General features: G+C 43.3%; 1 protein-coding gene across 4 annotated transcripts in view; it reads right to left on the minus strand.

The window, feature by feature from the left end:
- Positions 1-16,774, minus strand: part of PDZD2 (PDZ domain containing 2) — a 393,189-nt gene that overhangs the window by 60,923 nt on the left and 315,492 nt on the right. For all 4 annotated transcript variants that reach the window (XM_053592669.1, XM_053592654.1, XM_053592679.1 and 1 more), the window contains one exon: positions 2,296-2,407. In XM_053592669.1, coding sequence (XP_053448644.1) covers positions 2,296-2,407 — 112 coding nt within the window. The remainder of the gene's footprint in view (positions 1-2,295; positions 2,408-16,774) is intronic.

Raw genomic sequence — 16,774 nt, forward strand, 5'->3', positions numbered from 1 at the left:
CCTGCTGCTGCCACAGTCTGAAGTGGCAATGCTGCGTGCAGTCTCAACTCGATCGTCAAACAAGCTGTAACATGTAGAAGGTGCTCTCATTCCTTGGCAGAATAAATACATAATGGAATCCTCATTTTACAAATGAAGAAACTGAGATTCAAAGAAGTCCCTGTCCCAGGTCCTGCAACCAGAGTGGTAGAACTGGGACTTGGTTCTGCCCGATTCATGCAGCCGCCTGGTCCCCTATACTACAGGGCCTTGTTGTGGCCTTGGACATCTCGGAAGGACACAGGGAGACAGGGTGGCATCCATCTGTCTCAAACAGTAGCCAGCCCTGGACTTATGACTCAAATGTGCTGCTCATTCTAAATGAATAGTATAAACAGAGTTAGAAAACTCAGGCCTTTGGAAGTTCCTCTAGCTGTGTCCCTCACCCCAAATCTGTATCCATAAATCCCCAGTTTGGAAACAGATTTCTTTTCAAGATCTCCAGGAAGCCAAAGGGTGAGGGGGAAGAACTCTTTCTGGGAGGCAGATATTTTTCCTGGCACTGAGTGACCTTTGGGATTCTCTTCACTTCTCTGATCTCGGTCATAAAATGAGGAATGTGCTGGTTGGAGGTCCCTGCATTTCCTCAGAGCTCCAGGAACCTCTCTGGGAATACAACTATAAGGAGTTGCACAACTCTGCCAAGATAGCTGAACCAAAGGCTTCTCCTGTGTCCTGTAACTCCCCTGCCCCTACTCACAGGACTTCACTGTACGGCAGAACCTCCATAGCTGACCACGTCCCTACACTGACCACCTCCTCAAATTGACCTCATGTTCATCGACTGGACATGCACCACATGTATGTGTCAGTACAGCAGGCCTAGTCCCTTATGTTGACCACCTCTTTATGTTGGCCAGTTTGCTACCGTCCCTTGGGTGGTCAGCTTACAGACCTTCCACTGTATTTCTCTCAGTTGGTCCTCAAGGCTGGTGGGGAGCTGGTCACCATCTCCACAAGAGCCTTCAGCACACCTCCCTTCAGATTCCTCCTCCTCAGCCTCTGGTCACTGCCACTTCTTTCTGTCACAGACTTGTTCTAACACTTGTTCAGATGTAACATTGCCTAATTATTCTGAGTCATAAATATAAAGTAATTTATTTTGGTAATCAGGTTTTTAAAAAAGACATATTTCATGTTCTTACACCTGCCATCTTCCCAAGAACAAACTCAGTAGAGGGCCAGGCAACGCGGAGGGAGATGCTCTAGGCTGGCAGCATGGCCACACCCTCCCCCTGACTTGGGTGGCAGGAAGAAGAAACGAATATTTTGGCGATATTAAGATACTTTTAATTGTGCTTTAGTGTGCATTCAAAAAAATCTGTGTAACCTTTCAAAGTCAGGTCATACCAGCCCAAGGTCATAAGATAACTCAAGAGCTGAGGGGTAGGTAAGCCATTTCTGCTGGGCTTTTCCTGCTCTACCAGCTGTCTGTCGTGGGGGAAACCAGGGCTGACCTCACTGCCAGGCCAGCATGCTGAGGGCCCATGCCACTTCCAGGGCCCTGTGGAAATGCTTCCAGTTTCTTTTTAAATACAAGGAAAAAAAATGTACATAATAGTAACAAATAGATACCAAAACATCCAGCCTGTATCTTTTTACCTTCACAGCCATAAAATATACTAATAATTATTTTTTTACAGAGGAAAAGGCCCATTGAGGCAAAAGTGCCTAGGACAGTGCCTTCCACAAGGATCTGTGAAAGGATCACGCACCCCCTGCTCTCAGCCACTGCTTTCAATGCTGACTTTCTCTCAGGGCACAGGCCAGTGACTGGAAGGAAACGCCCACGGGATGCAGAATCTGTTCATTCCGAAAGTTAAAACTCCATCTTATGTTTTTCCAGCTTGGTTGAGATGCAGATTTGATATCAGATAACGGGCCCTTGCCACTTGTTCTGGTGAACTGAGGGTTTGAGGGAGACGGGTATTCCCCGGGAAGACAGACCACTGGGGAAATGTCTGACTGAAAGGTTGGCTGACACAAACGCACAGAAATGTAGGTTTCAGCACACGGAGACCCCCAGAGAGGATGACATTCACTTTGTTATGACTCAAATAAAAATACTCATTGGGCAGCCAGGCTGAATGTGGTTTTGCCTGGGACATGCACCACCTAAGGGAAAAACAATTTTGAAGTTTCAAGGACAAAAGGGCTCATCCGGCTCACGGCATTCGCTCCCCACTTGTGAAACTGGAGCTCCTTTTCAGGCCAGCTGCGTGGAGCAGAGAGTAAGTTCAGTAAGTTGCCACTTACCCGAAAGACGACTCTTGGGCTTTGTTTTATTGCTGCCCTGTTTGGGACTTTCCACGTTCTCCTTGGAGTCCTCAGTGCCGCGGAGATCTTGGGGGTCCTCTGTCCCTGGCATCTGAAATGCAGAGAGCACAGAGCTGAGAGAGGCTGGCCCTGTGACACCTCATGCTGGCCCCTCTGACAGGCTCTCTGCAGGCTCAAGGAGCAGCGATGCAGGTGTCACATGAGCAGAAAGGTTCACAGGATCAAAGCACAGCCCTCCAGATAAGCCGATGCAGATGGCTTCATGGTGGCATGTCCCTCCTTAGAGCACATGGAGCCAGGGGCCATTTACACTGGAAAGGGGCCCAGGGCACTTTACTTTTCTTTCTACATTTCAGGAAACTTGCTGTTCAAGGCTACCCAGATGGTCACATAGTGGTCAATGGTCAAGCCACAGCTGGAGCCCAGGTCTCCTATCTAGTGGGCTTTTTACTGTAGTGCAAATTCTAACAGATGTGAAACTAGAAGTTTAAATCCCCATCTAAAGTTCTTAAAATACAGTAAAGCATTGATTTTGTGGCAAATAATTACATCTATCCCTCAGCCCACCCTATGTTCAGTGTGTGGTGCTCCTGAGTACTATAAACACCTCCCAGAATCAAGCCTCACTCAAGCTCTGAGATAGACATGAAGTCATGTTGCCCCAGACCCAAGGGGTGATGCAGAAAGGACCCTCCCAAGGCCCATTGCTTCCTCAATCCACATATGCTAACAAAAAGAACAAACAATCCCCATGCTCATTAGAGAGGAAAAGGAGATTCATGCATTTGAGAGGGTTGATAAAAAAATTAAGGTGGCACTGGGCACCCATAGCTCAGTGGGTAGGGCACCAGCCACGTACACGGAAGGTGGCGGGTTCGAGCCTGGCATGGGCCTGCTAAACAGAAATGACTGCAACCAAAAAGTAGCAGGATGTTGTGGTGGGCGCCTGTAGTCCCAGCTACTCAGGAGGCTAAGGCAAGACAATCGTTTAAGTCCAGGAGTTTGAGGTTGCTATGAGCTGTGACACCATGGTGCTCTACTGAGGGTGACTTAGTGAGACTCTGTCTCAAAAAAAAAAAAAAAAAAAATTAGGGGGAATTTATATGTACAAAACTTATGAGATATCAAAACTATAAACCTCCCCATTTGCAATTTTATTTTCCTTTGAGGTTCCTGAGAGAGGAAGGAAGTCTTGTATTAAAATAGATCAGATTCTTACTAAGGAGCATGGAGCAACTTTAAAAAGACATACCAAGTCTCCTTTGACACTCAGCAGTCACTGAAGAATCATGCAGTTATAAAAACAACAACAAAAACTCTCTCCTTGAATTTTAGCAGGTAATATAAATTATACATTTGCTATGGCTTGGATATTTGTCCCCTTCAAACTTCATGTTGAAATTTTATCTCCCATCTGGGAGGTGAAGCTTAATGGGGGGGGCAGGGTCTGGGTCACAGAGATGACTACCTCAGAAAGAGGTTAATGTCCTCCCTCGTGGGCAAGTGAGTTCTCTCATGCAGTTCTGCTGTGAGTGGAAGCAGCCTGAGGCCTGCACCAGGAGCTGGTGACCAGCTTTATCTACCGCCTGCAGCACTGTCAGCCAAAGAAGCCTCTTTTCTTTATAAATTACCCAGCCTCAGGTGTTCTTTTATAGCAACACTAATTGGACAAAAGCAACATTGTATACAAAAATGTATAATAAACTAGGCAGAGTAATTCCCCAGGTAATCCCTTCTAAGAGGTAATTATTTTTATATAAATCTTATATGAATATAAAAAATTTGGAGGGTTCACTCTTCATCCTCAAGTTCAAGTATCTTTCTGGATAAGGAAGAAGAGAATAAACAGGTCTGAGAACCAGCAGATGTAGGCAAAGTTGAGGAAGGGCATCAGGAAAACAATCCTGAAATATAAAACCAAGATAATAAATCTGGTGCATTCATATTCCAGTGTCAGGGACGCAAGTGTTTAAATTAGGAAGAAAAGGCAAGAATAATGGGATCCTGAGGCTGATTTTCCAGATTCTCTGGAGGGATGTCTTTCCCAGTCCCCAATCCTGACATCATTGCGTATCAGTGCAAAGGAGCCATCTTTGAGACATGTCATAAATCTGGGCCACATGCAAATGGGTATAATCCAGAGAGAAAGCTCAGGGCCTGGGCTTAAAAATCTTATGAAGGCTGGGAGCCGTGGCTCATGCCTATAATCCTACCACTCTGGGAGGCTAAAGCAGGTGCAATTCAGAACAACCTGAGCAAGATTGAGAACCCATCTCTACTAAAAATAGAAATACTGGCCAGGTGTGGTGGTGGGTGCCTGTAGTCCCAGCTACTTGGGAGGCTGAGGTAGCAGGATTGCTTGAGACTAGGAATTTGAGGTTGTTGTGAGCTATGACATCATGGCACTCTAGCCTGGGGCAAAAGAGTGAGACTATCTAAAAAAAAAAAAAAATCTTATGGAAAGAACCTCTCTCCAAACTGTGGCAGCAATTGCCAGAGAGTGAGTGAAGTTCCCACTTCTTTCTTGTTTATACCACCTGACCCGGCCATCAATCTACACAGAAAGGTATCCCTGGCTGCCAAGTCATACCTGCTTCGCTGCCTATTAAACGGGTGGCCTGTCACACAGTGGCCAAGGCTCAAACCCTCAGGAAGCCTGGCTGAGATGCTCACACCAAGGAAGGAAAACCTGCCCGACCACTGCAGGTGAACTAACTTGAACTTTCCTCCTTCTGTCTTCTCCTCTATTTCCCCAGCACAACCCCAGGTTTTCATAGGATCAGAGAAATTCTGGAGATGATGTAAGCACTGTGTGAACACCTAAGAAGGAAAGTAGCCTGCTCAAGGCTTCCCGGGTCATGACAGACAAGGCTGCAACTTGATTCTCCATCTGAGAACTTCCAGCCTCATGTATGGCCTGAGTACGCCCCCTCCATCTGCAAGTGCTTTTAATAGATTAATAATTCAGATAGTCAGCATTGTACATGGGTTTAGTTCATTCGCCTCAATTTTTTCACTTCATTTTCATGGCAAGCACATATCTTTATGTGAACAATATTTATCTCCATTTGACAGAAGAGGAAAGAAAGCTGAGACCCTAAAGTAACCTTCTTTTGTGTATAACATATATCAGGGATCTAGGACAGATGGTGTGAAGTGAGCACAAATGAGCGATGTGGAGTTCCAAGAGACCACACCTATATTTTGTTAAATCTGAAGTCCTTACGGTGCAAATACAAATGTTAGAAACTATTAATTTTTAGAATCTGAGGGAGGTAGCTTAAAAGAGAATCACAGCATTAAAGAACAATGTTGGGTTTTTTCCCTCAAATTTCCCAATACACCAAAGAATAAAATGAGATTTAATTTCTATGACCTAAAAAATGCCAGTAAGATTTTTCATGCCAAAGAAATCTTATGCTAAAGATGATGTATGTCACTCCCTAACGCCTAATAGCTAGAGCCAATATGGGATGAATCTAGAGTTATCTCAAAAGTGTTGCGAAGGATGCACTGTTAAGCTCAAGGTAGAAGTGACGTTTTATTTCAGAACCCATTGCAAGTGTTAGCATTGGCTTCTGACTTTGTTTTTCTCCTCCTTAGAGACGGGGTCTTGCTGTTCCCTAGACTAGAGGGCAGCCGATGATATAGCTCTTAGCTCATTGTAACCTTGAACTCCTGGGCTCAAGTGATCCTCCTGCCTCAGCTTCCCAAGTAGCTGGGCTATAGGCACTTGGGTTCTGATTTAAATGGAACTGTTTCCTCTTGTAACAGAAAATTGGTTTGTCTGATATTAGGTGACTGTAACTCCATGAATGGGAAATGGGATGCTTAGATGCACTAGTCCTATATTATATCAGGATGTAGCAACACATAAAGTACAATTTTGATCACAGTGAGCCTCTCCTTGGTCTGATGACTATTGTCTGAAAATGTCCACACTCTAAGAGAGTCCCTTTGCTATATATTTTCCCCCATGCACAGAATAAATCAAACTGTTTTGGAAATGATGTCATTTTAGTTGCTCCAAAATGAAATTTGCAAAATGTTCTCTTGGAAGGCCCTTGGTTCAGCAAGACAGTTGATAGAATCTATTATTCATGAGCAGTTTCTAATTCATGTGTTATAAAACAATGCTATTATATTAATGGAATCTAACAGGAGTTGCCAACTTCCATGTTAGAGCCTTGGCATTTGCATCACTTTCCACACCTGTAACATACAAAATTCCCTCTGAATGAAGAAGCACCTTTAGCTTCTGATTTTGTAGTGAGGTGGTGGAGCAGGGTAGTTAAGAATCCAGTTGCCTGGGGACGAACCTTCTTGTACCATTTTATTAGCAATTAAGTTACGTTAGTCAACCTCTTTGAGCTTGAATGTCCTTATCTAAAAAATGGGACTGGGGGTGGCGCCTGTGGCTCAAAGGAGTAGGGCGCCGGCCCCATATACTGGAGGTGGTGGGTTCAAACCCAGCCCCGGCCAAAAACTGCAAAAAAAAAAAAAAGGAACTGGATTTAAGAATTAAATGATACAGGTTTCCGACTAAAAGTGGCAGATTTCTCCTGATTTCCTTTTTGAAACCATAACAACAAGACAGGGAAGGGATTTTTAAAAAAGATAGATATAACCCACAAGTGCAGAGATAACAGACAAGATGAGAAACACAAGTTTGAAAACCAGCAGGCAGACAAACGTGGTAATGGACCTGACTTGAGAAAGCAGAATTCTAAATGGAGACTGGGGAAAGCCGGACAGTTTGCAGAGAGAACTCCCCCAAAGCTCAGGTTGTCGGCAGAGACCCTCTGGAAGTGGACACTAAAGTTAAGGCTGAGACGGCAGAGAAATGGCAGAGAGTTGAAAGCGATCAATGCAGGTATCTGTAAGTGGTCTGATTCTGAGGAAGATGCCCAGGGGTTGGAATGACTGAGACAAACTTAGGTGTGGGCCACAAGCATCTAACAAAGAACAGAGAGACCGGGGCCTGGGCCCCTGTGACTCACCACTGCCCGGGGCCAAATGGCACCAGGCTCCAAGGGAGATGCAACCTCCCTGCTCTCCCCTGAGCTCACTGCGGAGATGCAGAATAAGGGAGAATGGATGGGTCCAGCTGCCTAGAAACAAGGGAGGGTCATCATCATCACTGCTTCCTGCTCCCTAGTCAGAATATACTCATTTTAACCAGCAGGTACAGAAACTTGTTCCCCTCAGTGTATAAACCACAGCACACAAAGCATACACACAGTGTCTACAATTTACACGTACCCCAGGGAACAGCACCTATTGTGCCTGTAATATATTAATAGATCATTGATGTCTGAGGCAGTTCTTTCATTATGTAAAATAGCAACAAGAGTATTTACTTTTAAAGAGTAAGATTACCTTGCAATTATCTTATCAGGTTACTAAGAGGATTAAGTATGAATGGATTTGAAAGAACAAACAGAAGACCTAATGTGTATCATAAGGGTATAGGAAAAGGTACAGGAAATAAAAAAAAGCTGATGTGCTCTCCCCACACGTCTCAGGGGGCCTCCATATTTGATGATTACATGGACTATGCCTATAGCTCTAGAGCAAAGAGATACACATTTCAGCTTCATACAGAGAATGCAGAAATGGAGCAGATCTAGTTAATGAATAAAGTAAAATCAATTGAAGCCCAAAGACATATATCAACTTCTTGGACTGAAGATGGGGGGAAAGCTCCATAAAATTACTACAAACCTAATAGCCGAGAAGGCAGTTTTAAAGGTAGGTGCTTGGAGTAATTTGTAGAAATCAAGTTTGCGAACACCATCAAGTAAGATTTAAAAATATGTTGTGGTCCTATGATCAGAATAGGAACAGTAGAAAAGAAAAGAAAAAAAAAATATATATATATGATTAGCCAGAGTAAGTTCTCAGCCTGTGGGTCGTGACCTCTTTGTAACAATGAAAATACATTGCAGCATTAGGAAGATTGAGAACCACTGAGCTAGAGGACAGCAATACAGTAGAGCCTCCACAGCTGACCACCTCTTAAGTTGACCTAATTTTCATACACCAGACATGTACCACATGTACTTAATGGAAGACTGACCTCTATATACTGACCACCTCTGTAAGTTATATCTTAGCCACTTACACTGTGATACACAATATTAATTTATCCTCTGAAACTAGAACAGTTGAGTCCACTTTATGCTGAGGGATAGAAGGTGTAGGCTTTGCCCCTTAGTTGTATTATTTTTTCTTAAGTGTAAGTTCTTTTTTGATGTTTTATTATTACCACATGTTGGATTAGGCCTAAAATCCTACTGTTTACCACATGTTGTGGAACTTTTTTTTTTTTTTCCAGTGTGAAAGACTGGTCTGAATTGTAGGTATATCTTACAATTAATCACTGAAAGATTTTACAATTAATCAAGGCATCATGGCCCAAAGGAAAGAACTCAAAGAGCTGACACTGAAGGAAAAGGTTGACCTTCTATATTTTCTGGAAAGCAGCAGCCAAAGAAAGATGGTGGAGCATTTTGGTGTTAGCAAGACCAGTTAGCAACATCCAAACACAAGAACATGAGGACTTGGAGAGACAGGGTGAGGAAAGCAGAGACTTATGGTGGCAAAGGACCTCAGTGAAGTCCCTGAAGCCACCTTAAGCTGGTTCAAACAAATGAGGGCAATTAACTCCCGAATCTCTGGGCTGATGACCCAAGAAGTTGCTAAAAAATTTGCACAGGAATTTGAGGTGGCAGATTTATAAGCATCAAGTGCTTGGCCTAAGAAATTTGAACTACGTCATGAGATTGCCCAGAAAGTCTTGCCCGGTGAATCCAATTAAGTTCCAGTAGAAGCTGTGGAATTCATCAGAAAGTTCCCGGACTTCACCAGAGACTTCAAAAGTGATGACGTCTACACCGCTGATGAGCATAGACTCATTTTGAAGGCAATGCCTGATAGGAGCTTTGTCATGAAGGGTGACAAGTGTAACGGCGGCAATCTCTTCAAAGAAAGTTTCACAGTTTTGCTTTGCACTAGCTCACCCAGAGAGAAACTAAAGCCCTTGGTGACTCAGCAAAGCCACTCGCTTTCAAGAACCTGAAGCCTGAAGACCTCCCCATCACTTGCAGATCAGACAAATATGCCTGGATGACTGGGGCCTTATTTGACAAGTGCGTAAGGGATACTGACTGAAAAAAGAAGAAATGGTCTATTCTATTGAAAGTAGACAACTGTCCTGCCCACCCACAAGTGAATCACCTCACAAACTTGACACTAAAATTTCTGCCTCCAAACACAACCTCTTAACCAAGACAACATCAAGACATTTACAATGCACTACCAAACCCAGCCCCTGTGGTGGGTCAATGCTAAATCACAAACCCATGGCTGCCTGCGGAAGCACCTTCATTGGCTGCATCACTTAACACTCTGGACACTGTCCTCTGGATCAGTTCTGCTTGGAATAAATTTAGCCAAAACCAATAAAGAAGTGTTTCAAGAAGTTATATTTATTAAAACCCAAGAACAGAATGTCTTGGCCCCATCAGACAGTCCATCTCCCAAGGCCTAATTTGAAGTAGATTTTGAAGGTTTCTTTGCAATGGATGATGAGGTGACAACCTGTAATGAACCTGACCCAGAAGCAATTTTCCAAATGATAGTGACCAAAGTACAGACCAACATAAAGTGCATGAAGCAGCTGGTGAAGTGGAAGAAGCAAGTGATGACATAGAACCTGTAGAGAGACTCCAAAAGACGAGGACGTCAGGCATCCAATAATGTAATTGAAGTCATTTGCTGTGGGAAAATGCCCAGGTATGCTGAGTGGGGTAGCCAGTGTTGAGAGTGACTTCTCCACTTATGTGTGAAAAAAGAATAAGAAACAGACCAAGATTGTCTCTTTTTTTCAGAAAGAAAAGTCAAACCATAAGCAAACTGCAAATGTATTAATTTTCTATGATTCTGTATGAATGATTTTACTATGTTTAATTATGTATGATTTCATATAATATTCTCTAATAAGAGCTGTATAAGAAAGTCAACTATTTGTATGTATCAGTATGGTAGGCCTAGTTCCAATATGTTGACCACCTCCACATATTGACTAGTTTGTTACAGTCCCTTGGGTGGTCAACTCACAGAAGTTCTACTATATTTCCTTAAAAGAAAAGATGAGTTCTTAGACAACAGCCTCTGCAGCTCTGAAGGGGAACTGGGATTGGGAAGTCCCGTGATGTATGAGGAAAAGAGATCCAAACTATCTTCAAGCTGTTGTCGACGAAGTAGGAAGATACTCTGGTTATTCCTAGATTGAGAGTGGCTCGGACTGGGAACTCAAGAAGTCTACCCAAGGAAGAGAGGCGAAACTATGGAGAAGAAAGTGGATTCTCAGATCCAGAAAACAAGAGATGTGATTTAAAAACTGTACATGGAGAGCTTTAGAAAGAGACGACTTGGGACACCCATATCAAGAGAGCAGCAAGTGGGGACAGCTTTAAAGGTGAGCAGGAAGGAGACCAGGCAGAGTGAAAAAATCCTGGGTAAATTTAGAAAAGACAGTTGTTGTTGCCCTGACAGAAGTGGCCTGAGACATGTTTGAAATTAAGAACTCTACAGGAAGTAAACATAAGAAATATCAAAGGGGGTCCAGGCAGGTGGGTAATAGGTCAGAACTTGACATTGGTCTGATGGGAGAATATTTCCTGGGGCGGGATTAGCTAACTCACAGGTGGTAGTGGTCAAGATGCACTTGAACAATGGATACTTAATAGAGGACTCGCTGATTTTTTCTCTGTCACAATGATGGACCCCATATGATAGAATCTAGATTAGTATTTTGGAAAAAAAAAAAAGTATGAGTCAGAAAGCAAAGGAACAGAAGAAACATAAAGAAACACCCAAATTCAGCAAGCAGGGCTATAAAAGAAGAAAAGGAACTGATTTAAGCAGCAGGTTAAAAAGAAACTCAAGTGAGTTTTCCCCAAAGGGGAAGGATATAAATCACTAGAGGCATATCCAATTACTGTCCAGATATACGTAGCAGAAAGCAATGATATTCAGCCCCTGGAACATCCCAAACCTGAGAAAAACTCATCTCACGGAGCAGGTGGCAGAGCTATTAGCTCTTACTAGCTCATTAGGGGCATAAGCTCGAATTATCAATAGCAGATCTGGTTCGTGAATCTACAGAGGGTGTTTTTTCAGCTGAACAAATGGTGAAGGAGAGATGTAGCTTTCTTTGGCCTGAGCAATTCTATGCCAAGAGGCAGCAGAAATGGAAAATGTGGTCTGGGACTTAAAATTTCTGATCCTGAGAAGGTGAAAGCTCTATCAGAGGCACAATCCATGCTCAGTGCAGTATAGGAAGCCCTATACTTTTTTCTTTTTTTTTTTTTGTAGAGACAGAGTCTCACTTCATCACCCTCGGTAGAGTGCCATGGCTTCACATAGCTCACAGCAACCTCCAACTCCTGGGCTTAGGCGAGTCTCTTGCCTCAGCCTCCCAAGTAGCTGGGACCACAGGGGACCACCACAACACCCGGCTATTTTTTTTTTTTTTTATTGTAGTTTGGCTGGGGCCAGGTTTGAACCCGCCATCCTTGGTATATGGGGCCGGCGCCCTACCCACTGAGCCACAGGCGCCGCCCGGAAGGCCTTTACTTTTATCTCAAAGTGTAAATTCAAATCAAGAAGCTTTTGAATATGTACAAAACGCACTTTAACTGGCACCATGTTGATCTCTCCCGATCTCAATTGGGAGGAAAATTACTGCCAGTTGAGTATAAGTTCATGGTTATGAACTCTAGACAACTATCAGACTGACTGGCATCATTAAGAGAAGCCAAAAATCTTATCAATCTTCTTTTACTTGTTGATATTCCTGAGTTTCTCTACTATTGCCCTCAGCAAAACAATTCTCCATGGGTCTGTTGTACTTCTGTACGGTTTCGGAACAGAGGCATAGGCTATTTTTACCCTGGATCATTAATCTGTTCAAGGGTGTTTAGAGAAAACAGTCCAGAAAGTTAGAGAAAATGTCTCAGGAGAAGGGGCAGGTTTATTTACTGTCCGGTAAAATAATGCCTCCCTTTGCAGCATCATAAAAGGTTTGCTGACAGCCTACCATAAAAGATTGAAGTTGCCTGTGCTCAGGATTCCTCAGATGTGATGCAAACGCACAGCGCATGTGCACTTACCTGACCCCTCTGCATCTGGAGGAAGGGAGTAAAGCAAAATGATGCGAACACGAAGCTATAAACTGGGATTAAAACCTAAATTGGGATTAGAGAAACCCAAAAGGTAATTGCTGTGCCACGAGTAATACCATCATTTCTCTCTGACCCAGAAATCTCATGTCTTCTGTTGGTATCCATGAAGACATAGGGTAAAATCAGACTTCTTCTTCTTCTTCTTTTTTTTTATAGACAGAGTCTCACTTTATCACCCTTGGTAGAGTGCTGTGGCGTCACTGCTCACAGCAACCTCCAGCTCTTGGGCTTAGGCGATTCTCCTGCCTCAGCCTCCTGAGTAGCTGGGACTACAGGCGCCCGCCACAATGCCCAGCTATTTTTTTTGTTGCAGTTTGGCTGGGGCTGGGTTTGAACCCGCCACCCTCAGTATATGGGGCCAGTGCCTTACTCACTGAGCCACAGGCGCCACCCAGTCTCAGACTTCTTAACAGTTCTTGACATTGTCTTTGGCAAAATTAAGTTCCCAAGAACAAAGTTTTGCCTGGATAACTGTCTAGGGGCTGGGGTTTGGCTCATTTTCTAAATGTCAGGAGTATAAAGCTAAGGTTTTGATACCACTGTGGGTCCATTTACTCTTTGTTTATTTATGTGTCTCTAAAAAGTAAATCATATGAGAGATTTGCTGTTCAATAAATCTAACCTACAGCTAAAGAAACTGTAGCTGTTGCAGTGGAAAACAACCCAGGCTGCAGATACTGACAAATTCAATTTATTTCCAGTACCTAGCATCAAGAATCTTGTTGGTTAAGACAGAGCAAATTAAGAAAGAAATAGGAGAGGCCTGGCCCCTGTAGCACAGTGATTATGACGCCAGCCACATACACCGACGCTGGCGGGTCGAACCCAGCCTGGGCCACCTAAGCAACAATGACAACTGCAACAGAAAAATAGCTCATCATTGTGGTGGGTGCCTGTAATCACAGCTACTTGGGAGGCTGAGGCAAGAGAATCACTTATGCCCAAGACTTTGAAGTTGCTATGAGCTGTGACACCATGGCACTCTACCGGGGCAACATAGCGAGACTCTGTCTCAAAAAAGAAAAAAAAAAAGAAATAGGAGAGAATCAAAGGTGGACAGTCAGTGCTTTGGTGTTTTAATTAAAAAAGGCAAGGATGCCTTTGGATGTTAATTACTTTAGATTTAACATTTTTTGGATTATGACTTACAAGGGGATTTAAATCTGTTAAATCTGTTTAAATCTGTTGGCGTTCTCATAGGTTCTGAGAATGAGGAAAAAAATAAATTTGTTGGCATTTTTAGTTATTTGAATATGATCATTATGTTGACATTTTATCTCACTGTAGAACTTCTGAAAAGTTACACTGGACAATGTCGTTAGAAATAATTTCGGATGACAAACACCATAGGGATTGAGTTTCAGCTTCTAGCAAATTTTAGTCTTTAAGGGGTACCAAACCATCACTACACATGAGGCAGGCCCTTTGGCCTAACGCTAAAAGTCCAGCTCTTAGAAATGTCCTATTAACTGCTGTTCAAATTGCTTATGAGCTCTCCTGGAACATACTGTGACTCACTCACATAATGTTTAACTCCCGAACTTCATCTGCCTTGTTCAGATAGCTCTTGAAGCCTTACAAACAAACCATGCAAAGCATGGCTTTTATCTCCAACTGTTTCCATTGCACAAGCATATCTGGTCCCAAAGAAAACTTCAGGACTGGTTGCACCCAGTTCACGCCATGTTTTTATGGTTCCCAGAACGTGAAAAAAAAAATTATCTGCAGATGTGACAGAAGACATTCGAGCTCCAAATCCCCAGGAAGCTCTGTTGGCTCCCTCCCCCGCTCGGTATCCACAGGACAGTGGAGCGTGATGATTTCCCTTAAAGGCTTCAGTCACACGAAGATTATTTTAGGTTGCCAAAGGAAACTCATTTTCCAAATCTCTAGGGCAGATGTTTGAGTGACCGAAGGAGAAACAGATGGTCATCAGAGAGAGATCTGGGCTGGGAATGAATAACCATTCAGTAAAAGAGAATCAGAGCAATAATCCATCAGCAGAGTAGCAAGAAGCTTGCAAATTGCAAGCAGAAATTAAAACAAATCTACACTAGACTTGCTGCTTTCCAACAGAGAGAGCACCTCAGAACTGAAGAGGAAAACAGTAAAATTTAAAAGTAAAACTTGCCATCCCACAGCATGCTCCGGCCTGTGCAGGGCATGTGTGCATAGATCAGAGGGCATCACTGCAGGTGGGGGGAAGCTGCAGCTGATGTCCACTGAGCTGCTCAGGCTATGGCCCTGCAAATAATATTGCCCTTGTTCTATCTGAGCCCACTGCCAGTTTCTTCCCATTCATCAATCCCAAGCAATCTGAATGGGCTTAACACACTTTGTGGCTCATTATCTGGATGACTCTGATGCATGCAAATTAAAAAGATCTCTTGGTTGGTTAGAAAATAGAGGTATAGAAATCACTTTTAAGGGCATAGGAACATAATCTGTCATTAGCTCATGTTGGTCCCTCTTGTAGTGGATATGTCCTCTAGTGACTCTTAGTTCTTCAAAAATCTCTTCCACAGGGGATGTGGATCTCAATGAGAATCTACACATGTCCCTCCTTGGTATAAAGTTCAAATTGAGGTAAGGTATGAAATAGGGCTCTCACTTCTGCCATGACCTAGTGAAAGAAAACTGTGAAGTCTGGACATCTTTTTTTGGCTTTATGAGCACCCTCCTAAAGGTAGAGCCCTGAGTCATTTCTCAGCAGAAGATGGAGGCCAGGTCCATCACATTGGGTGTATCTCTGGGAGAACTGTGCTAGGCTTCAGTTGAATGATTAAGTAATGCCTGTGTGTAGAGGAAAATTCCAAGATATACAAAAAGTAGAGGTGAGAGAGCTGTTAAAAAAAAAAAAAAGGCATGTAGAAGAGCCCTAAGCAGCAGAGGGGAACTGGCAGCAGAGAAAGCCAGGGATGAACTGTCAGAACTGCCCTGACACAGTCACCGAGTCAGATTGAATGCGGCAGTAATAGCAAACATACCTGACTCTTCTGGGATGTTTTTCTAGACAAACCTCTTAGAGGACATTTTGTGCTTCTACAGGTTATTGTCATAGAAAGACTGTTTCAACTGGGTATGCCATTTAGGCAGGTTTTAGACAAAAAGCAAGACATTGTGGTGAACTCTTGGCTCACTGTTAAGTTCCAGGCCGTGTGCTAAGGCCTTCTGCTGCCTTTTCCAGATCAAGATGAGCTGCCTGCTGAGCTCTTTCTTTGCAGGAGTGGTGTTTAGTTCATACTGATGTGCTGATATATATTTCTTAGGGCATGTACTTCTTTAAGGATCTTCCAGGAAAATGCAGATGTGCTGAGTGGGGCCCCAAGGAAAGAAGTGATAAGAGAGGCTGTTCTGGGCTCACAAACAATCACCAACAGCAGGGCTCAACAAACTCCTGCCTGGGGGCCAAATTTGGCCCAACACCTGTTTTTGTAAAGTTTTACTGTAACAGGGTCTTGCCCATTGGTTTATGTAATTGCCTATAAATATAAAAGGCAGAATTAAGCAGTTGCAACAGAGACTGTTTGGCCAGCAAAGCCAGAAATGTTTACTATCTAGCTTTGAGGTGGCCCACCGCCCTCATCTAGGAGGTGGTCCAAATGCCCAGGGAATGCCTGAAACCTCAGATAGTACTGAAACTGACTGCTGTCAATTGAAACATGTTTCTGTTCAACGTCTTTCACCCACAAATGTGATACCCGTTCCATTTTACCTGCTCATGTACTATGGCCACAACTTTTGCAGTTTGAGGTGTGACAATAAAACTAGCTCATATTTCTTTCCCCTTCTTCACAATTTCACCGATAGATTTGTTCTTATCAGTCATTCATACTGGTCAAAGTAGCAATACAGCAAGAGGACTTTTTCTTTCTTTCTTTTTTGTCACTCTCTGCAGAGTGCCATGGCGTCACAGCTCACAGCAACCTCAAACTCTGAAGTTTGAGTGATCCTCTTGCTTTGGCCTCCTGAGTATAGGGACCTACCCAGCTAGTTTTTCTATTTTTTGTAAAGATGGGGTCTCACTCTTGCTCAGGCTGGTCTCAAACTTCTGAGCTCAAGCAATCCATCTATTTTGGCCTCCCAGAGTTATAGGATTACAGGTGTGAGCCAATGTGCCCAGCCCTTAAGAGGACATTTCAATGCTAAATATTTATGTACCCAACATAAATGCTCCCAGATTTATGAACAGATCTTAATTGGTCTGA

Source organism: Nycticebus coucang, chromosome 1 (assembly GCF_027406575.1).
Source record: "Nycticebus coucang isolate mNycCou1 chromosome 1, mNycCou1.pri, whole genome shotgun sequence".
Taxonomy (NCBI): domain Eukaryota; kingdom Metazoa; phylum Chordata; class Mammalia; order Primates; family Lorisidae; genus Nycticebus; species Nycticebus coucang.